This window comes from Heterocephalus glaber, unplaced genomic scaffold, assembly GCF_053883595.1.
Source record: "Heterocephalus glaber isolate CG9 unplaced genomic scaffold, H.glaber_assembly_v1.0 deba00001689, whole genome shotgun sequence".
Classification (NCBI taxonomy): Eukaryota; Metazoa; Chordata; class Mammalia; order Rodentia; family Bathyergidae; genus Heterocephalus; species Heterocephalus glaber.
Genome location: NW_028258414.1, coordinates 6,177,316 through 6,201,190, shown reverse-complemented (window position 1 = coordinate 6,201,190; position 23,875 = coordinate 6,177,316). Strand labels below are relative to the sequence as shown.

Sequence of the window (23,875 nt, the reverse complement as noted above, 5' to 3'; positions counted from 1 at the left end):
GGCACGCCCTACCGAGGTCCTGAGTCGAGCGAGGAAGACACCAAATCACCCCGCTCCAGATAGGCAGGTCTGCTCATGCCCTACCGAGGTCCTGAGTCGCACAGAACATGCCGAATCAGCCCGCTGCAGACAGGCAGCCACCCGGTTCCACACTACAAAGACGCAGAGGACACCAGACCGCCAGACTAAGGTACTGAGTCCCACTGTTCCCGGCCCAGAGGTAGGGGCTTCTGAGCCGCCAGCCCACTGCTCCTGGACCAGAGGAAGGGGCTTCCAGGCCACCATCCCTTCCACCGCTCCTGGCCCAGAGGGAGGGGCTTCTGAGCTGCCATCCTACTGCTCCCGGTCCAGAGGAAGGGGCTTCCTGGCCACCATCCCTCCCGCTGCTCCCAGCCCACAGGAAAGGGCTTTTGGGTCACCATCCCTACCACTGCTCACAGCCCCTGGCCCACCTCACCCAGCTCAGAGGAGGTAATCTGTGCAGGCGCTAAGAGCCCCCTGCCCCAGTCGAAATGAGAAAACACATAAATTTCAGTCTCAAAACCAGACTTCCAGATCACCTAGAGCAACCCCAAAGGGAAATGAGATAGAACACTCTGATATTCAACCACCTGGACCCACTGAACTGGCAACAAAAGGGGATCTGGAAAAAATGAAATCAGAAATAATTTCTCAGATAACAGGAGAAATTGTGCCCCTAGTGCAAGACATGATTAATAAATCTAGAGAGGAGCCGAGGAACATGATGGAATCCCAACATCAGAAACAAATGGAATCCATAAAACACATGCAAATAGATTTCCAGGACATGAAAAACTCCACTGAAAGTCTACACAGCAGAATGAGCCAGTGTGAGGACAGAATTTCAGATATAGAAGATAAGATTGCAATTAGTGACCAGGAAAAGAAAAATTGCTTCAAAATTATAAGAGAACATGAGAAATCAATCCAGCAGCTGCTAGATGATGCAAAGAAGAATAACATAAGACTGACTGGGCTCAATGAAGAAACAGGAGAGAGTGGAGATGACATAAAAAATCTCTTCACAGAAATAATGGCAGAAAACTTCCCAAGCAGGGGAAAAGAGCTTGACATACAGATAAGTGAGGCATATAGGACTGCAAATAGCCTTGATCAAAAAAAATCTACACATAGGCATATAATTGTTAAGATTCCAGAAACTAAACAGAAGAACAAAGTTCTCCAAGCAGTCAGAGAAAAGAAACAAATCACATACAAAGGAAAGCCCATCAGAATCACAGCAGACTTCTCAACACAAACCATCAAGGCAAGAAGAGCTTGGAGTGACATATTCCAAGCCCTAAAGGAAAACAGCCTCCAACCCAGATTGATGTACTCTGCAAAACTATCTTTCAAAATGGATGGAGAAATAAGATACTTTAATGACAAAGATCACCTTAGGAACTTCATGAATACCAAACCAGCACCCCAAAGAATTTTACACAATATCCTAGGAACAGACATTGAGGATCACAACCCCAGGAAGCAAAGCAGAATGAACCCATCGGGCATGACAAGAAATTAAATGGAAAGGGGGAGAACCCAACAAAAAGAAAAAGTCACGGCAATGACAAGTCAATACGTTTCAGTTATAACCATCAACATTAATGGGCTCAATTCACCAATCAAAAGAAATAGACTGGCAGAATGGGTCAAGAAGCAAAATCCAACAATATGCTGCATACAAGAAACACACTTCATTCAAAAGGAAACTCATAGACTGAAAGTTAAAGGGTGGAAAACAATACTCCATGTGACAAGAACCCGAAAAAAAGAAGGAGTAGCTATCCTCTTGGCAGATCAAGTACATTTCAAACCAACACTGACTAAGAGAGATGAAGAAGGACACTACATCCTTGTAAAGGGAACAATCCAAGAGGAAGAGATGACAATCATAAATATCTATGCACCAAACACTAGTGTACCCAACTATATAAAACAAATATTAATGGACATGAAAAGTCATATATGAACTAATACAATTGTAGTGGGGGACCTCAACATCCCACTGTCACAAATAGATAGATCAACTAGACTAAAAATAACTAATGAAATACTAGAACTCAATCGAACTCTTGAACAAATGAACTTAACAGATGTTTACAGAGTCTTCCACCCCACAAAATCAGAATACACATTCTTCTCAGCTGCACATGGGTCATTCTCCAAAATAGACCACATACTCACACATAGAACATGTTTAAGTAAGTGCAAAGGAATTGAAGTTATCCCCTGTATATTATCAGACCATAGTACGATGAAATTGGAGATCCATAGCAAAAGAAACTCAAAAAATTTCATAAACATGTGGAAATTGAACAACACACTTCTGAATAACCAATGGGTTACAGAGGAAATTAAAGAAGAAATCAGATAGTTCCTTCAATTAAATGACAATGACAATATAACATATCGGAATCTATGGGACACAATGAAAGCTGTCTTACAAGGGAAATTCATAGCAGTGAATATGCATATTAGGAAAACAGAATGAGCCCAATTAAACAACCTGATGCTGAACTTCAAGCTTCTAGAAAAAGAAGAGCAGGACAACCCCAAATCTCATACAAGGGAGGAAATTATAAAGATCAGAGGAGAAATCAATGCAATGGAGACTAAGAGAATGATACAAAAAACCAATGAAGCCAAGAGTTGGTTCTTTGAAAGAATCAACAAAATTGACAAACCTTTAGCCAACCTTGTCAGAAAAAGGAAAGAAAAGGCCCAAATCCATGCAATTAGGAATGAAAAGGGTGAAACTACAACAGACCCAGCAGAAATCCAGAGGATCATCAATACCTACTTCCAGAACCTATACGCCAATAAGATGGACAACACAGAAGAAATGGACAGATTCCTAGATACATATGAATTACCAAAGTTGAACGAAGAACGCCTAAAAGTTCTGAACAACCTAATATGAACCAATGAAATTGAAAATGTAATTAAAAACTTATCACCTAAGAAAAGCCCGGGCCCTGATGGCTTCACTGCTGAATTCCACAAGACATTTAGAGAGGAAATGCTGCTACTACTGTTTAAACTCTTCAATGAAATTGAAAGGGAAGCAATACTCCCAAATTCATTCCTGGAAGCAAGCATCACCTTGATCCCCAAAGCAGAGAAAGACCCAACCAAAAAAGAGAACTATAGGCCAATCTCACTAATGAACATAGATGCAAAAATCCTTAATAAGATACTGGCAAACAGAATGCAGAAGATCATCAAGAAGATCATACACCCTGATCAAGTGGGATTCATCCCAGGGATGCAGGGATGGTTCAATATATGCAAATCAATCAATGTAATACACTATATGAATAGAGCCAAGGACAAAAACCATATGATTATCTCCATAGATGCAGAAAAAGCATTTGACAAAATCCAACATGCATTTATGATAAAAACCCTACAAAAAATTGGAATAGATGGTCTCTACCTCAAACTGATAGAAGCCATCTATGAAAAACCAACAGCCAATATCATACTAAATGGTCAAAAACTGAAATCCTTCCCACTAAAATCAGGAACAAGACAAGGATGTCCACTATCACCACTCTTGTTCAATATAGTTCTGGAAACATTAGCCACGGCAATTAGACAAGAGAAAGAAATAAAAGGAATAAAGATAGGTAATGAAGAAGTCAAATTGTCATTATTTGCAGATGACATGATACTCTATATAGAGACCCCAAGAACTCCACCAAAAGTCTTCTAGACTTAATAACCAAATTCAGTCAAGTAGGTGGTTACAAGGTCAACACACAAAAATCAATAGCTTTCCTCTACACCAATGACAGACTCACCGAGAGAGAAATAGGGCAAATAATTCCTTTCACAATAGCATCCAAAAAACTGAAATACCTAGGAATCATCCTAACAAAAGAAATCAAAGACCCCTTCTCTGAAAACTATGGCACTCTGAAAAGAGAGATTGAAGATGATATCAGAAAATGAACAGACATCCCCTGCTCCTGGGTAGGAAGGATTAATAGAGTGAAAGTGGCCATACTTCCAAAACTGCTATATAGATTTAATGCAATTCCAATGGAGATCCCAGCAGCATACTTCATGGATCTTGAGAAAACAATCCAAAAATTCATTTCGAACAAGAAGAGAGCCAGAATAGCAAAAGCAATTCTAGGTAACAGAGACATGGCAGGGGGTATCACAATCCCCAACCTGCAACTGTACTACAAAGCTACTGTGATAGAAACAACATGGTACTGGCAAAGAAACAGACTTCAGGACCAGTGGAACAGATTAGAAGATGCAGAAACAACACCAGACACACTCAGCCATCTCATCTTTGACAAAGGAGCCAAACACCCTCACTGGAGGAAAGATAGCCTCTTTAATAAATGGTGCTGGAAAAATTGGGCTTCAACTTGCCAAAGATTAAAACTAGACCTGTATCTCTCACCATGCACTAAACTAAAATCAAAATGGATTAAAGATCTAAATATTAAAATAGAAACTCTGAACCAGTTGGAACAGAGGTTAGGTAGAACCCTTGAAGACATCGGTGTAGGGAAAGATTTTATGAACAAAACCTCAGTTGCCCGTGAACTAGCATAAACAATCAACAAATGGGATCTCTTCTTATTAAAAGGCTTCTGCACAGCAAGAGAAACCACCAGCAGTGTGAAGAGACAATCCACAATGTGGGAAAAAATCTTCACCTGCTCTTCCTCAGACAAAGGTCTACTATCTCGCATCTATAAAGAACTTAAAAAGATCAGACCTCCCAAATTTAAAGACCCAATCTGAAAATGGGCATCTGAAATGAACAGACATTTCTCACACAAAGAAGTAGAAATAGAAAATAAATACATGAAAAAATGTTCAACATCACTGGTCATTTGAGAGATGCAAATGAAAACAACGCTGAGATTCCACTTCACTCCAGAAAGAATGGCTGCTATCATGAAATCAACCAATAACAAACGCTGGCAGAGCTGTGGGGAAAGAGGAACCCTTCTCCACTGCTGGTGGGAGTGTAGACTGGTGCAACCACTGTGGAAATCCGTATGGAGAGACCTCAAAGAACTAGGACTGGAAGTCCCATTTGACCCCGCTATTCCACTGCTGGGGATCATCCCCAAAGAATTAAAAGAATCATACCACAGTGATACATGTGCACCCATGTTCATAGCAGCACAGTTTGTGATAGCTAAAACTTGGAAACAGCCCAAATGCCCATCAACTGGAGACTGGATAAAGAAAATGTGGTTTTTTAATAAAATGGAGTACTACTCAGCCATAAAAAATGAGAAATTAGAGACATTTATAGCTAACTGGATGCACATTGAGGCGATACTCTTAAGTGAAATAAATAGGACACACATGTGTAAATACCGAATAGTTTTTCTGGTGTGAGAAACTGAAAGTGTAAATAAGGACTAAAAGTGTAACAGGTAATGTGAAATAGGAAGAAAAGGGGCAAAGGGGAAGGAAGTGTGAGGGCTAGGGGAAAGGACAGAAGGGAATGGGATTAATATGAGAAAATGGAAAAATAGGAACAAAATCTTTGTAAATAGGGAGGACTGGAGGGGTTGAAGGGAGGGCTGGGCAAGGGTGAAAAATAAGAACCAAGAGAGACTACGTAAAGGTGCAAATTTCCAATGATGAATGTCATTAGATTGTATACCTAAAATGTACCAATGATTAGAATGAATAATCGATAATGTAAAATAGGAAGAAAAGGTCCAAAGGGGTAGGGGTAGTGGGAGGGGCAGGGGAAAGGAAAGAAGGGAAAGGAAAAATGCTGAGAAATGGGAAAAATGGAAATAAAGTCTTTGTAACTAGGGAAGGCTGGAGGGGGTGAAGGGAGGGCTAGGAATGGGGAAAAAAATAAGAACCAAGATGCATTATGTAAAGGTACAATTCCCAATGAGAAATGTAATGGTGTTGTATACCTACAATGTACCAATAAAAGAATTTAATACAAAAAAAAAAAAGATCGTCTCAACACAATAATCAATTCTCTTTCTTCTTACTTGTTATTCACAGCATTTCATTCACAGCATTTCGCATCCTTTACTCCTGGCTCACTACACTCCTTGATTTTCTTCTTCACTGGCCACTCCCTCTCTTTCCAAGCCCTTATATGGAGTGCCCCAGGGCTCAGTTCTCAGCCATCATCTTTTCTTTTTTATCTGTATCTACCTCCCAGATGCCTTCATCCACTCCTAAAATTGGAAGCATCATCTCATACACTAAGGTAGTGTTATTTATAATTTATAGAGAATTTTATAGTTGCCTTTAAGTAATCCTTGTTATGGTTTAGATCTAAAATATTCCTCAAAAGTCTCACGTGCTCAGACTTGGAGCCTGGTCAGAGGGAGTAACTGACTGTGACCTGGAAAGGTATATTCTTGTCCTCCCTTCCTTCTTCTGGCTGCCACAGGATGAGCAGCTTTCCTTTGCCATGCCCTTCCACCATGCTGTCTACCTTGGAGCTAGCTTACCATGAACTGAACCCTCTGAAACCATCCTTTAAGCTGTTGGTGTCAAATATTGTATCTCAGCAAACAGGAAAGCTATTTTTTTTGGGTTTTTTTGGTACGGAGGATCGAATTTGGGTCCTTGTGCTTGCGCAGCAGGCGGCGAAACCTCTGAGCTAAATCCTCGGCCCCAGGAAAGATATTATAATACTTACGTGGCTTTTTTATTGAGTTTATTGGTGCATTTTAGGTATATAATACGATGACATTGATCATTGGGAATTTGTACCTTTACATGATGTATCTTAGTTCATAATTTTTTCCCCATTCCCCTGCCCTCCCTTCAACCTCTCCACCCCTCCCTATTTACAAAGACTTTGTTTCCATTTTTTCCTTTTTCTCATATTTATTCCTCTCTCTTCTTTCCTTTCCCCTACTCCTCCCACTTTCCCTTCCCTTTTGGAACTTTTCTTCCTATTTCACATTATTATACATTTTGATCCTTATTCGGTTTCTCACATCAGAGAAACTATTCGGTATTTATGCGTGTGTCCTATTTATTTCACTTAAGAGTATGGCCTCAATGGTCTCTAATTTCTCATTCTTTATGGCTGAGTAGTACTCCATTTTATATTAAGAAAAACCCCACATCTTCTTTATCCAGTCTCCAGTTGATGGGCAATTGGGCTGTTTCCAAGCCTTAGCTATTACAAACTGTACCTCTATGAACATGGATGCACATATATCGCTGTGGTATGATTCTTTTAATTCTTTTGGGAAGATAGCCGGCAGGGGAATAGCAGGGTCAAATGGACCTCTAATCCTAGTTTTTTGAGGTATCTCCATGTTGATTTCCACAGTGGCTGCACCAGTCTGCACTCCCACCAGCAATGGAGAAGGGTTCCATTCTCTCCACACCCCCGCCAACATTTGTTATTGGTTGATTTCTTGATAGCAGCCAAGGGTGAGGTGGAATCTCAGTGTTGTTTTCATCTGCATCTCTCAAATGACCAGTGATGTTGAACATTTCTTCATATGTTTATCATTTGTACTTGTCTGAGAAATAAATGTCTGTTCATTTAAGATGCCCATTTTTGAATTGGGTCTTTAAACTTGGGTGGTTGATTTTTCAAAGTTCTTTATAATACTTATTTATTTTAATCTGTGCAGTTAATTATGTTAATTATTTATGTTCCCCAAGGACAAAGATCCCCACCACCTTGTTCTTTTCCATCTTTTAAAGTGTCTACTCAATGTTCTGTGCAGGGTAAGACCAATGTAAGCACTATAAACTTCATCTTTGGTTTTGCACAAGCACTAGAAAATGTGTAGTTTTACTACCAGGTAAAAGCAGGATTTATATTGGTGCACCCTTAAGCAACAGGTACCACCTACAAATTATTGAGCCTTATAGCCCCAGAACCGGCTTGGGGATCATACTTATTATGGTCATCTTTAGAACATGTCAAATCCCCAATTCTTCTACTTAGCCTGGGACCATAACCAACTGAGTGGCTCTTAGTTCTTCATTTTCTTTTTTCCTTTTTTTTTTTTCAGTTCTTCATTTTCGGTGAAGTGAAATATGTACTTCTTCCCAGTGGAGGTTTCTTTTTTTTTGTATATCCTTTCATTGGTACATTTTAGGTATACAATATAACGACATTCATCATGGGAAATTTGCACCTTTACATAATCTCTCTTGGTTCTTTTTCCCCCCTTCCCCTGCCTTCCCTTCAACCCCTCCAGTCCTCCCTATTTACAAAGATTTTGTTTCCTTTTTTCATTTTCTCATATTCCATTCCCTTCTTTCCTTTCCTCTCCCTCTCCCACTTCCCCTTCCCCTTTGCCACTTTTCTTCCTATTTCACGTTATCTATTATATCTTTTAGTCCTTATTTACACTTTCAGTTTCTCACATTAGAGAAACTATTTGGTATTTACACATGTGTGTCCTATTTATTTCACTTAAGAGTATCGCCTCAATGTGCATCCATTTCACAATAAATGTCTCTAATTTCTCATTTTTGATGGCTGAGTAGTACTCCATTTTATAAAAAAACCCACATTTTCTTGATCCAGCCTCCAGTTGATGGGCATTTGGGCTGTTTCCAAGTTTTAGCTATTACAAACTGTGCTGCTATGAACATGGGCGCACATATATCACTGTGGTATGATTCTTTTAATTCTTTGGGGAAGATACCCAGCAGGGGAATAGCTGGGTCAAATGGGACTTCCAGTCCTAGTTCTTTGAGGTATCTCCATACTGACTTCCACAGTGGTTGCACCAGTCTACACTCCCACCAGCAGTGGAGAAGAGTTCTTTCCTCCCCGTACCCCTTCCAGCACTTGTTATTGGTTAATTTCTTGATAGCAGCCATTCTTTGTGGAGTGAGGTGGAATCTCAGCATTGTTTTCATTTGCATCTCTTGAATGACCAGTGATGTTGAACATTTTTTCATGTATTTATTTTCTATTTCTACTTCTTTGTGTGAGAAATGTCTGTTCATTTCAGATGCCCATTTTCAGATTGGGTCTTTAAATTTGGGAGGTCTGATCTTTTCAAGTTCTTTATAGATTTGAGATAGTAGACCTTTGTCTGAGGAAGAGCTGGTGAAAATTTTTTCCCACATTGTGGGTTGCCTCTTCACACTGCTGGTGGTTTCTCTTGCTGTGCAGAGGCCTTTTAATAAGAAGAGATCCCACTTGTTGATTGTGGTAGTTCACGGGCAACTGAGGTTTTGTTCGTAAAGTCTTTTCCTACCCCAATGTCTTCAAGAGTTCTTCCTAAACTCTCTTCCAGCTGGTTTAGTGTCTCTATTTTAATGTTTAGATCTTTAATCCATTTCAATTTTAGTTGAATGCATGGTGAGAGATATAGGCCTAGTTTTAGTCTTTGGCAAGCTGAAACCCAATTTTCTCCAGCACATTTTATTAAAGAGGCTATTTTTCCTCCAGCGAGGGTGTCTGGCTCCTTTGTCAAAGATGAGGTGGCTGAGTGTGTCTGGAGTTGTTTCTGCATCTTCTAATCTGTTCCAGTGGAGGTTTCTTACATGCTGAGACTGATCACAGGGAAATCTCCAGTCCAACTAAAAGTCAAGTGAATAGCAATTAAACGACAGCTACAGTTTCAGTGTGGAAGGAACAATGAAACTACATAAATCTTGGCCAACACCTGAGGAATGTGTGCCTCTTCTTGGGCTTCCAAATTAGACAGAACCTTTGGTCCTTGGACTATCAACCAGTAACATAGCAACAGAAACCTAGCATGGCCTCATTTCAAACCGAAGTAAACTGCCATCACATGAGCTTGAGTGACAGGTCATCACAAGTACGCACATATCCTGTCTCATGGCCAAGGCCAAACTTGACCTTAGCTGCATGGTCTCCTCATCAAGAGGAGGAAAAAAACAAGGACTCTACAGGTGGGAAGTTAAACTGAGTATCTCCAGCCACTATTGTGATGTTTTATAAATTACCATTAGTCAGGAGGTTTTTCAAAGTGAGGTTTTAGAATCTCTTGGGGAATTTTCTGGGCTTGGTTTAGAAATCTCAAAGAACTTTTTCGCACCAAACTGTTTCTGAACACATAGACTTGAAATAGGCTTTATGAATTTTAAATGAGGAAATAATTTCTCTTTGAAAAATGCTTCTGGGAGTCCTGGGCGTGGCGCACCTGTTGTGTGCAGGACCCGGCAGCTCCGTGTGGCTCCCCGCGGGCGCTGCGACTCGGCAGGTGGCCGATGGCGAGAGCGGCCGATGGCGAGAGCGGCGGTGAGCGGGTAACGCGGGAAACGCGGGAAATGGGGGGCGGTGAGCGGGGAAACGCGGGCCGGACCAACGCGCGCTGGGACGCTCAGGCCAGTCGTCGCCGCATGGCCAGGGCCCAGCGGCCGCAGGCGCAGTGCCCGCAGGGACAGACCCCGCCCCCGCCGCCCCCCGCCGCCGCAGCTCGGGGGGCTTCGGGGGCGGCAGCAGCAGGCAGGAGAAGAGCCTGGGGCTGCTCACCACCAAGTTCGTGTCGCTGCTGCAGGAGGCCAAAGAAGGCGTCCTGGATCTCAAAGCGGCTGGAGTTACGCTGGCTGTGAGGCAAAAAAGAATAATTTATGATTATCACCAACGTTTTGGAAGGAATTGATTTGATTGAAAAAAAGTCAAAAAATAGTATCCAATGGAAAGGTGTAGGCGCTGGCTGTAATACTAAAGAAGTTATAGATAGATTAAGATTTCTTAAAACTGAAATTGAAGATCTAAAACTGAAAGAAAGAGAACTTGATCAGCAGAAATTGTGGCTAAAGCAAAGCATCAAAAATGTGATGGGTGACTCCATTAATAATAGATTTTCCTATGTAACTCATGAAGATGTCTGGAATTGCTTTAATGGTGATACACTTTTGGCTATTCAGGCACCTTCTGGTACACAGCTGGAGGTACCTATTCCAGAAATGGGTCAGAATGGACAAAAGAAATACCAGATCAATTTAAAAAGTCATTCAGGACCTATCCACGTGCTGCTTATCAATAAAGAGTCAGGTTCGTCCAAGCCTGTGGTTTTTCCCGTCCCCCCACCTGATGACCTCACACAGCCTTCTTCTCAGTCCTCCACTCCAGTGACTCCACAGAAATCCAGCATGCTGGCTGAGAACTCGCCTGAGCAACATGTGTCCGAAAGAAGCCAGAGTCTTCAGCAGATACCAGCTACAGAAATAGCTTCTGCAGGATCTATTAGTGGAGATATTATCAGTGAGTTAATGTCTTCTGATGTGTTTCCGCTCTTACGGCTTTCTCCTACCCCTGCAGATGACTACAACTTTAATTTAGATGATAATGAAGGAGTTTGTGATCTGTTTGATGTCCAGATACTAAATTATTAGATTCCATGGAAATTGGGACCGTTATCTACCTCTGTGTAACATTTTAGATTTCTTAATAACCTAAGTATTTAAAAATAATGAATGTAACACCTTTTTAGTTCACTGATTCTGAAGTGTTCTTCTCTAATTTTCTTTTTTTATTTCACAAAATTTCAACCGCAAAAACAAAGGGCTCTGTTTCTGGGGAAAGGGGGTTTAATATCTAGCAGCCTTCTCAATCCCCAAGTGATTACATTCTGGGATTTCAACTTCCAATTCTGAATCCTTCCGTTTCCTTTTATGAAAGGAAGGTTAAAGGAGACCTCAGGTCATCAAAAACAAAAAAGTTGGCCAAGGGCTAATCACTTATTTGCCTTGTATTTTCACCATCATGAAATTATTTCTGCATGTGTCAGTCCAAGGAGACATTCACTGCCACTTAAAAAGTGAAGGATGTAAATGAAGATATGTAACTGTTTCAGTGAACAGATTTTGTGAAGTGCCTTCTGTTTTAGCACTTTTAGTTTATCATTTTGTTGACTTCTGACATTCCACTTTCCTAGAGTACAGGAAAGATCTGTTTATGTAGTTTGTTTTTAAAATGTGCCAATGCTTGTACATTAACAAGATTTTAAAAAATAAAGTTGCATAAAAAAATGCTTCTGAACTGATGAGTCAGAAACAACAGAATGTACAAGCAAGTTTTAAAAGAGAAAAATTGCAGCAACAGGTACTCAAGGATACACATGGGAAATGAATAGTTTCAAACGATCTTTTTATTGTTCACTGAAAAATACAGGTCTGGAAGGAGTCCAGTGAGTTTTGTGTTGAATGTGATATCTGATACGGTAAGTATATAGGACATAATAGCATAACATGTAAAATTTTGCATTTTTACATAGAGACATCTCTTTTAAACACTATACTTTACTAGGATAAAGCCCCTTATTAAATGAGAAATATAAATATCAGAGCTATAAATAAAATGCTGTAACCAAAGCATTTTTAAAAAGTCTGGTGTGACATCTACCTTGTCCACCTGCAGTTCAGAATGGTGGGGCCTAGAAGAAACTTAGCTAACAAAAAGCCAGCCCTCAAAGAGCTCTTCACAGGAAGCTGGCTGCTGATGCCCCCACAGGCTCCCTGCCACCCTGGGTGGCTGGTCAACAAGGCTCCAGTGTCATTCTGGGGCCCATACTGACTGCTGAAGTGACTGGGAACAGTATCAGGTGCAGAATCTTCTGCCATAACTACTTATGTTGCATCCACTGTATGGATAAGATCACCTAGCATTTCTGGTGTAGAATCTGCCATGCTCAGCAAACACTGAAATGTACTTGAAAAGAAAAAAACACTGGGAACAAATGCCATTTTCTACATAGTCTACAGATATCATCATTATTTCCTTTCAGCCATGTTTTTATCAATATGCTCTAAAAGTGGCTGCTGCTACTATACTGTCAGGCCAGGACTGAGGTAACAAGACATTTCCAGTTATGATGACTAATTCAAATGAATTAAAAATAAACACAGCTTATATTAATATGAGAGCAACACAATCAATATTATTCACATGACATCATATCCAAGCACTGCAACAACAGTCACAACTCTAAGGTCAACTTTTAACTATGTCCACATTTCCTTCCAAACTGAGAAAGTCCTGTGAGGAGGAGAACATACTTATCCTCCTATTTAACCTGTCCAATTATTAAGGCTCAAAAAAAGCTCACTATAGATAACAAATGCAAAAACCCCCCAATAAAACAAAACAAAACACACAGCACTTCAATATACATATAGCAACAGAAGAAAATCATACCTTCCTTCTAGGCTTCCTTGGTAGGAGGGCAAAGCAAGCTATTTGCAAAGTCGGCTGTGTCAACTATGGCAATACATTCCAAGAGAAATCAGGGTTACAGCATTCCCTTTTTATAGATAACAAGGATTATTAAATAATTTCCTGAACTAAGATAACAGTCTCACCAAGGAAAATTTTCTTCTTACCTGGAGTTTTATTAAATGAGATTATACAATATGCCAGCTAGGAGAGGCATTGGTGGTATAGTGGTTAGCATAGCTGCCTTCCAATATGCCAGCTATTTAATATTAAGCTATTAGTATACAGGGAACTTGCTCTGAGTTCAAGTATAATTAATAAAATTTTCAGATTTTCTATGCAGATTGGCAAGTATTTTGTCAGAGTATCTACTTGAGATTTGTAAGTCAATATAATAACCAAGTATGTATTTTTCTTACTCTATTCACCAAAGAATACCATGTTCTGCTAAGACTGAATCCCAGTTCTATGGGCATCTCATCTCTTTTAACTCTGCACAGGAAGTTTCTCTATTCGGTCTTTATGTCCTTCACTCTTCCAGTCCAAGGAAAATCCTGCATAAAGCTGGAAAGCTACCAGCTCCAGTAGAAGCACTGGTATTAGTGCTGAAGTAACCTTTAGGGGAATTACTACAACTACTTATCAGACTATGTACAGCCTTGTTAAAAGACCTATTCCTCTTGAATAGGGATTGAGATACCCTATTTTAAACATAAGGAGGTTTTATTAATAAAAATCTAGTTCATGTGCAAGGTTCTGGTCTCTGGAACGACACATGGTTAGCTCAAAACTGGCTGCACTTTTGTTTCAAATATTCCCATCGTTCCTCCCTATCACAGTCCTATCAAACTCATCCATCTGTCATGCCATTTCTGAGCACTCACTGCTGGCCCTATTTCTTTTGGTTGTTCTACTACACATATGGGTATCACTTTAATGTACACATAATTTCAATTTCACACTACTAACTCCCCAAAGACATTACTTGGGAACAATTTCCAGTTAATAAACTCACAATTCATTAGCAGTTCTTCTTTATAAAAGGAACAAAAATAATTGTTTAGAAGGTGAACAAACACCTTGAGTATTGTTATAAAGGGAATGTTGTATGATTGCTACCAAAACCCAGAGATACCTACTACCAGTAGATCTAAAGATTTTAAGGGTTAGGTGATAGCATGATGCAATACCATTTGGGTGAAAGTGCTACTCAACATCATAAGAGCAAATGAAAAGTGTCTGAACATCACCCTTTGGCATGTTTTCCTCATGCTTTCAGTGAAGCTTGTCCCAGGGCACATGACTCAGCTCCCTACCAAGCTGCTCACAGATAAAACAATGGGCTTCACTTCACCCAGCCCAGCACCTAGTGCTCAGATGGAAAGCGATGCAGCTTTAAGCTGAGGAAAGACTCAAGACTTTGCACACAATTGTTGATTTTATACTATCTCATGAAAATCAAAAAATAATCTTAAACTGAATTTATACTAAAAAAAAATGTAATGCCTCAAAAAGCAAAACCTAGGATGGAAGAACTTAGGAAAATGTAACTTATAAATCAAATCTTACTTTGGGTAAATTATCACAATAAGTCAGCATAATTTATTATTGCATTGACAAGCACAGCCCACCATTTTTCTCTGAGATGATCCTAGTGAAGTCCATGGAAACAGTCCACAGAGGTGAGAGCCCTTTAGGCTTCTGTGACCTCAGACTATAAAGGCAAGGGCTAACTAGGATGTGACATTCAGACATTTACCTGCTTAGCACAAGTTAAGTTAGGAGCCAAACATCAGACTCTCATCCACTTAGGGTTTTCTCAGGGAGTTCCCATTTGCATTTCAGTGGCTCCATATCGGAATCACCTCGAAGCTTTCAAAAATTACTCAATGTCCAGGCTAACTAAATCTGGAGGAGCCCAGAACCAGAATTCTCTATGGAACCCCAGGTGACTCTCATGTGCATCCAAGATGCCGACCACTATGATGCATTCCTTTCAGAGACCTGTTGCTTGAAATCCATGTGAATGAAATTCCTATCTAGTTTCGCTTTATCTAAATTCCACCAGAAAAAAAGGGATTTTTTTTTTAAGAAAAAGGCACAGTTGTGCTTCCTCTACAGATGCAGCCTGTTGTTTAGGAGGTGCTGATTGTCGGAGGTTATCTGGAGCGCTGGTTGTAAAGAAGAAAGTCCTTGTCTTGGCAGAGCAGACATAGTTTCAGGCTTCGGCAGCTCCCTCCAGCAACAAAAAATGCCCAGATACCCATGACCACCATGGTTATATACGCTGACACCAGATTTATTCCATAATGAGGATTTAGGAAGGTCTGCAAAGGAAAAATAAATCAGCTTGGGTAATAACACAAGCTTAGTAAACATGTGGAATAAGCAAAGATAGAGAAAAATATGAAGTACTTTCCATAGCTGGGCTGTAACCATACATATGATGCATGCCATGTAGTAAGGACCCACAAAGGCACGTAGAACCTAGTCAATAGACACTGGTCTGTAGGTCCTATGCTTTGCTGGATTCAAATGACAAACCTAGAAGATAATCATTAACTAGAACCTAATGGAATGCTCAATAGGTCTTCCTATGTATAAACTGGCTCTGGTTTATATTCATGTCTGTGCTAACTAAACTGGCTTTTGTAATCTGTAAGACAAGTGCAGATTAATTTAGTGTTAAGAATCCCTAGTGTTCAAGGGAATGTGAAGGAATAGTTTCTTCTTTATCTGTGCAATTCTTAGGGATTCCAAAAGCATATTCATTTCAAAAATACACTGCTAAGTGGTGTAGCTCAGTGATAGAGTCCATGCATAGCATGTGCAAGGCTCTAGGTTTGGTTCCCAGCACCAAAACAAAAATATTAATAGGGTGCCAAATGGTACCATGTCATGCATTAGAGAAGACTAAAGTCTCTACCCTAATAGAGCTTATATGCTTATAAGGGAAGATAGATAATGAATGAAAAAATAAATTGATTATAAACTGTAATGGATGCTAGGACAGAATAATAACTGTGACAATGCTAGTATACATAAAAATAAGGTGATTTATTTAGGATGGCCAAGGAAAGCCCTATGAAAGTGGCATTTAAACTGACATATACAGGAGGAGGAAGGAGTTAATTATGGGTAGGCCAACAGAAGGAAGCAGATGTAGGGGCAAAGAGCTGGATAAAGAGCCAGTATTCACGATGTTTAGGAATGGAGGGAGCAGTAGAGGAGATGAGGCCAGAGAAGAAGGCAGGACCAACTATGGTGGGTGTTACTAAGGAGCATGGATTTTATCCTTAGTGCAGTGGAGAGTCACAAAAGGGTTCTAGGTTGGAGACTTGAATGACTTTAGATTTTTAGAACTGCAGAGAATGGATTAAAGGAGGGTATAGTGAAAGAGGGAGACTAGTTAGGAAGAAACTGCATTGGATGAGGAGTGTACAGGATGGTGACTTAGACCAGGATGGTGGTGGTGGTAACTTGAACTCAACTGGTAACCTGAACTGACAGGACTTGCTCATGAATTGCATGTGAAGGACAGGAAACATCCAAGACTGATGCAAATATTTCTGGCTTTTGGTAAATGGTGGTAACATTTAATGAGATGATCAAGACTTAAGGAAGACTGAGCTTAACAGAGCTGGGAAAAGAAAGCTTGGAACAATAGGTGGAAAATCCAGTCGAGACAGGACATATTGAAAGTACCATTCTGAAAAAAAAAAAAAAAAAAAAGAAAGTACCATTCTGTGGAATTTCAAAAGGCAGATGTCACATAAATAGGTGGATATATCAGCATGGGACTCACAGGAGAGGCCTGGGCCAGAAAAAGGAGTGTAGCAGCACAGCCTACAGGCAGAGCCCACAGCCATGCCCAGGAATGTGATTACCCAGGGAGCTATTATAGAAAGATGAATTCAAAACCAAACCCTGAGACATTCCAACATTTATAAATTACTTGGAAGAATAAGAACCAGCAAAAGTGTCTGAGAAGGAGCAGTGAAGTAGGAGAAAACCTAGGCAGCACCAAAAAAAGGGAAATGAAGAGGTAGTCATCTTTTTTTTTTTTGATACCGGGGATCAAACTCGGGTCCTTGTGCTTGCGCAGCAGGCAGCAAAACCACTGAGCCCCGGCCCCATCTCTTCTTTTTTTTAGTCATCTCTTCTCAAAGGCTGCTAAGATGCCCATTAGGTTGGGAAAAATGGAGGTCCTTTGGACCTTGAAAAGTCAGGTTTTAAGTTGGTTGAGCAGGAGCCATCCTGGGCTGGAAGTCTAGGGGATCAGTTAGTAAAGACTTTGCGGAGATTAGTCTGGGAAGTTTTGCTGGGATGAGAAACAAAGAGCGGCAGGAAAGGGGGAAAGGCAGTACAAAAGTGTTTTATTTAAGATACACCTGTGTGCTCCCAAAGAGGATGGAAGGCTGGAGATGCAGGCCATGGGGCACAACCACACAAGGGAGGTCTTCAAGTAGGGGAGAAGGACTAGCACTAGAGTCTGTGAGGAGGGACTGGCCCTTGACAGAAGGGGAATACTTCCTCTGCTGAAGCAGGGGGCAGGGGTACATGGCTTCCCATCTAGCCCTACCATTTACACGTAACAAAGGGGAAGGTCTGATTGGGTCAGTTTGTTATTCCTTTAAAACAAGTGTTTTAAAGTTTCTCCAAGGCATCTCCCTGTTCTCAACTTCACTCCACATATATACGCCCTTGGCTAAGGCACTGATCCTGACCTATCAGCTCTGGCCATGGAAACAAGCTGATTCTGCAGGTAGCACTTTATGCAGAAAGAATGCTTTTTTCAAGAGGCATCTGTGGGCATGGCAGGCACCGAGCAGTTGCTAGATTTTTTTTTTTCTGGTTTTTTGAGACAGGGTCTCACTATATAGTTCAGGCTGACCTTGAACTCAGGGTGATCCTTCTGCCTCAGTCTTCCAAGACTGGGATTATAGGCATGTGCCACCATGCCCAGCCTCCTGGATTCTTTTTCAGAATAATTTTATATTGAAGTCTACTACATTTTAATTTACACTGCAGAATGCTAAACTGTCTTGCATTGTTTAGTTTATTTTCTTAAAATGTTTTTCTCTTTTAAATGATTATAAAAATAATACATGATTGTTGTAGAACATCAGAATACACCAATTAAAAAAATTTTAGGGCCAGGGATTTAGCTCAGTGGCACCACACCTGCCTTGTAAACACAAGGTCCTGAGTTTGATCCCTGGTACAAAAAAAAAAAAATTAAAAGCTGAAATTCAGCTAGGCTAACATTTATTAAACGACACAAAAAGTAAAACCATAAAGAAAAAAATGAGGGCCGGGGATTTAGGTCAGTGGTTTCGCCACCTGCCGCGCAAGCCCAAGGACCTAAATTCAATGCCGGTAACCCCCCAAAAAAGATCAATTAGACTATATATATTTTTTGGGGGGGGGGACCGGGGATTGAATTTGGGTCCTTGCACTTGCGCGGCAGGCGGCAAAACCACTGAGCTAAATCCCCGGCCCCTAGACTATATTAAGATGAAGAATTTTTGTTCATCAAAATACTGCAACATTTAAAGAAAGTAAAAACAAAAGTTTTTGTCATACATACACTTGACAAAGGATTCTGTTGTAGAAAATACAAAGAACTCCTAAAACTAAAAAAGAAAAAGACAGACAACCCAAAAGATAATCAAAAGATCTGAACAGGCACTTTACAAATGGCCAGTAAATATATGAAGATACGCTGAACCTTGTTAATCAGCAGGGAAATACAAATGAAAAGTTTAACATAATACGACTACATTTCCAGCAAGATGAAAAAGAAAGTCACACCGAGTGTTGGCGAGGAGATGGACAATGGCAGCTTATAAGGAGTGAGAATTCAAGTTGATACAACTACTTTGAAAAAAGTAACAGTTATAAGCAGCCAACACCTGTACAGCCCAGGGCCCAATGAGTCTACTCTTAGGCATATATCAAACAGAAATATGTAGACATGTTCACCAAGAAATATACACTCAAATGTCCACAGCAATATTTTTCACAATAGGTGAAAAGTGGAAACATCACAAATACTTCTGTGTTATAGAATAAATGTTATGCTATAAACACAGAATGCTGTACTGCAATGAATGAATAATCTATAGTTAGATAATGATGACTCTCCCAAACATAATGCTGAGCCAAAGAAGCCAAATAGAAGAACAAAGATTGTATGGTTCCTTTTACACAAAATACCAAAAGGCAGAGCCTAGTTCTAGTGCTATAAGTCATTATCATATGAACCTTTAGTGGAAGGCATAAAGAAGCTTCTGGAGGTTCATGACATTTCAGTTTTCACCTAGGTGCCGGTTACACAGGTGTGTTTGCTGTGAAAATTCACCAAGATGTATGCTTCTGATTTGTATATGGTTTGTATATAAATTTAAATAAAACAATGGCTCAAATAGTCATTCTCTGAGATCTGTCATTGACATAACTGTTGTTAACATTCTGAAAAACAGGGCTGGGGATGTAGCTCAGTGGTGCTGCACCTGCCTGGCAAGCACAAGGTTCTGAGATCAATTCCTGGTACTAGGAAAAAAAAACATTTGAGAGATAATCTTTCAAACTTCCTGGTTTAAGTCAATAAACAGAATAAAAGCAACCATTTGATATTCAGTCAATGTTTATTAGTCTCCTACTATGTGCCAAGGATTAAGGATACAAAGATTGACAAAATAAGATTTCATCCTTGACGATCAGATTCTAGTTGATGAAAGAGATGGAAAAACTCTAAATAAAATAATGCCAGCCAAGAACAGTGTTATGATAGAACAATGAATATGGTCCCATGATAGTGCTGAGCCTGGAACATGCAACTTTTCCAGAAATCTTCACAAAGAATGGTTTCTGAAACTGCTCTGGGTTAGGAGAAAGACACATCATAATCAGCCCATAATCAGCAGGGACAAAGACATGCCTGTTGTGGAGCACACTGCATCAGTTTAGACAGAATATATCTGAGTTCTGGAGAACAGCTGGAGCTAAGTTTTGTACCAGCAAGACTGACAGGAGGCTTGGCAGAGAAGCCTGGATGTAATCATGGGCTTCTGCTTCACCGGATGGCTCTCCTCAGTACAGCTGGCTTTGGGACACCTAGCTCTCTGGGGTCTCCAGGATGCCTTCCTACCTCTCTGCTGCTCCTTCTCAGTCTTCTTTGCTGGCTCCTCTTTTCCTCAGTCTCAATGCTGGAGTGTCATGCACCTCCAGCATCTTATCTGTTTTTACCAATTCCTTGTAATCATCTTTTCTATCCTAAACGTCTCTCCCAAACTCCATACTTTTCAACCAACTGCTTTCCTGACATCTGCACTTGGATGTCCAACAGGTACCTGCAAAGCAATGGGCCCCAAACAGCTTCCCCTCTCAGCTGATGGCAACTCCCTCCTTTCAGCTGTCGGGGCTCAAATCCTGGCGATATCTTGGCTCCTTTTCGTCCTCTCACATGCTTCATCTACTTTATTAAGAAATTCTGTTGGCTCCACTTTCAAAAATACATCCTGAATCTGATCATTTCTCCTTTTTGCACTGCTCTCTCATCCAAGTCATCACTGCCCTTCCTTTGATCATGGTGATCTCTCCCCGCTCTAGTCTACTCTCAACATGGCAAAATGATCCTCTGTGAGTCAGATCATGTCTCTCTTCAATACCCAAAGACTCCTCGTTTCGCTGAGAGTTAAGGCTCAAGTCTTACATTATCTAAATCTCACCTCCAACCTTCTATTTCCCTCCTACCATCAACTCTCTAACAGTGTCTCCTGCTACTCTCCTCCTTGCTCACTCTGCTCTGGCCACCTGGCTTCCACAAACATGCCAATCACATGGCTGTTCAGCCCAGGATGTTCTCTCTCCAGGTACCACCTCCCCAACTCCTTCCCTTAACTTTATTTTTTTTGCTCACATGTCACCTTCACAATAAAGTGTACCCTTACCACCTAATTAAGAAATGTGGGGCTGGGGATTTAGCTCAGTGGCACCACACCTGCCTCACAAGCATAAGGTCCTCAGTTTGATCCCCAGTACCAAAAAAAAAGAAATGTGAACACACATGAACATGCACACAATCCCTTAGCTTTAAAAATTCTACTTTTCCTTTTTTCCATAGCGCTGATCACCTTTTAACATACTATATAATTCATTACGTCAATTGTTTCTTGCTTGTCTCTCCCCACTACATTATAAAGGCAGGTATCTTTGTTTTGTTTACCTAGAACAGTGCTGGCAATGTGGAAGACACTTAATATAATATTTATTAAGTGAACAAATAAGCCACTTGGATCCATAAGAAGATCTGTTTTATCTTGCAACTTCCTTTCAAATTATAAAAGTGCTATGTTGTAGAAAATTTGGAAAATGATAAAAACTATAGAGAATAAAAGAATTCACAATCCCAATTCCCAGAGATAAATACTGTTAATATTTTAAGGTACATTCTTTCCTGTCACAAAGATTTGGCTTTACATAGTTGCTGTCATATTAAAGGTGACTTTAGTATCCTGCTGAAAGGTTTCAGGTGTATGAGGGGAAGTAAAATGGTATTTTAGATGGATCAGAGGGGTAAGGAGCCCAATTTAAGAAAATCTGATATAGGTAAACAGGTGGAGAAAAGAGAAGCAGGAGGCAAGGGTCATCAGGAGGAACCTTTATAACACATAAGCCAACAAGTGAAAAAGGTCTAGAGAAGGCAGTGGCAGGTATAAATATATGATAATTTACAATAAAAGTCAAACCCATAGTACTTTTAAAATAAATCAAGTATTTTAAAACTTTATTTTGAAAACTGGCATTATTATATGAGAAGAAAGTGATGTTGGGACTTTTGTTGTTGGTCAAAATGTGTAAAACTGGTACAACCCTTATGAGAAGTACTTTAGCAATCTGGATCAAGTACTTAAAAAATATTCATGGCATTTGACTTCATAACTCCATAACCTTGAACCTAAACAATGTATGGGAAAAGTTTCATGCATTCAGATGGTCAAGACAGTTTCATAATAACCAAAAAAAACCAAACAAACAGAAGTGATAAATTATTAAAGACAGCTTCATAATAACCAAAAAAACAGAAGTGATTAACCAGTTACATTATTTGTTGTTGGGGTTTTTTTTTGGTACCAGGGATCGAACTCAAGACCTTCCTCTTGCAAGGCAGGCAGCAGAACCACTGAGCTAAATCCCCGGCCCTAATGAGCTAAATTATTAAAGACAGCTTCATAATAACCCAAAAACCAGAAGTGATAACCAGTTATTAAAACATTATAATAATTTCTATGTGATGACATAAAGATATAAAAATTTTTTATCTTAAGGGATTTATAATGAGATAGAAATTGCTCCAGATGTGCTTCTTAACATAAGCACAATTTTTTCAAGTTTACCTATATCTCTTAAAGGAAATACACATGGAAAAAAAATCTTTAATGAGACCCACAAAAATTGGTGGTTGTCTTCTTTTTTTTTTAGTACCGGGAATCGAACTTGGGACCTTACGCTTGCAAGGCAGGTGGCAGCACCACTGAGCTAAATCCCCAGCCCGGTGGTTGTCTTCTTATGATAAAACTTTAACAACTAATTAAGTCAAATTTTTTCACTTTCCTGATTTTTTAAAATTATTTTTTTCCAGTACTGGGGATCGAACTCAGGACTTTGTGCTTACAAGACAGATGTGGCGCCGCTGAGATAAATCCCCAGCCCATTTTCCTGATTTTCCATGCGATCGATTTGGAGTAGAAGATACCATTTTAGACACAGACTTGAGTTCTAAATCTCAGTGTAAGTACAGCAGCAACACTCACCTGGGCAGACACCAGCAGATGGGTTAGGAGAACAATGAGGAGGATGTACCACTTCTTCTTCTCACAGGCATCAAAAAACACAATGCCCCAGAACACGTGCAGCAGTATGATAACCAGCGTCATGAAAGCTGAAAGACAGACAACCATTAGTACCTGGTCCTGTAACAGTCACCAAAGCCCACTGAACACCCTGTCACTATATGAGGGGCCTTGGGGTCCTCCATGTTGCATCGAGAGTCTGACCACATGTGACAGAAACAGGGCCTTGACACATGGACCAATAGTAACCTGCAAAGCAGCGCTTCTGAGGGATGGGTCAGCCTCTGCAGCAGCTTTTCCTCTAGAATGTGAACCTGATCAACAAAAAAAAATCAACTTGGACCTGGCTTTCAAGTGGTTTCCCTGATGAATACAATAAGATTATTGTGAAATCTAACCAGCTTTTCCCTAATTAGCCTTTGGCTCTATTTGAGAAAGACTTAATTGGAATATCTTCCATCAAAACAAGTCTCTCTTTGAAAGTGGCATTTTTCTTTGGAACCTTTTTTTAAAGACCAAAGGAAGAATAAAATAATATTAAAAAATCACTATAATTATGTAAGATTCTTCTTAAGCAACTGGCACTGAATTTGATCAGTGCCTATAGGTTTTAATGTGGAATATCGTGTGTGCGTGTGCGTGTGTGTGTGTGTGTGTGTGTGTGTATCTGTGTCCCAGATAACATTCTTTAAGCAGGCAAGTTCCATACTTCACAAGTTTTAACATGAGAAAAAAAAGTATAGATTTCCCTTTCCAACCATATAATAAAGAGATCATTAACACCTATGAAATAGGAAAAATCTAGGTCTGGCAGTTCTTTGGCAGGAAAACAATCTAGCATTACCAATAAAGTAAAAATTTT

The 23,875-nt window shown here is 40.0% G+C and overlaps 1 protein-coding gene and 1 pseudogene across 4 annotated transcripts in view; one reads left to right on the top strand and one right to left on the bottom strand.

Annotated features, from left to right (window-relative positions):
* Nucleotides 1-10,765: 10,765 nt before the first annotated feature.
* Nucleotides 10,766-23,875, bottom strand: part of Aph1b (aph-1B gamma-secretase subunit) — a 33,669-nt gene continuing 20,559 nt past the window's right edge. For 2 of the 3 annotated variants that reach the window (XM_021237109.2, XM_004855683.3), the window contains 2 exons: nucleotides 22,975-23,102; nucleotides 12,075-15,483 (listed from right to left, as the gene is read on the bottom strand). In XM_021237109.2, coding sequence (XP_021092768.1) covers nucleotides 15,316-15,483; nucleotides 22,975-23,102 — 296 coding nt within the window. In that variant the 3' untranslated portion in view covers nucleotides 12,075-15,315. Of the gene's footprint in view, nucleotides 11,186-12,074; nucleotides 15,484-22,974; nucleotides 23,103-23,875 lie in introns of those variants that run through there. The other variant, XM_087199049.1, reaches the window with a different exon arrangement.
* On the top strand, nucleotides 10,780-13,093 carry LOC147821833 (transcription factor E2F5 pseudogene; annotated as a pseudogene). The gene has a single exon (XR_015446490.1). The product of XR_015446490.1 is annotated as a transcription factor E2F5 pseudogene (transcript).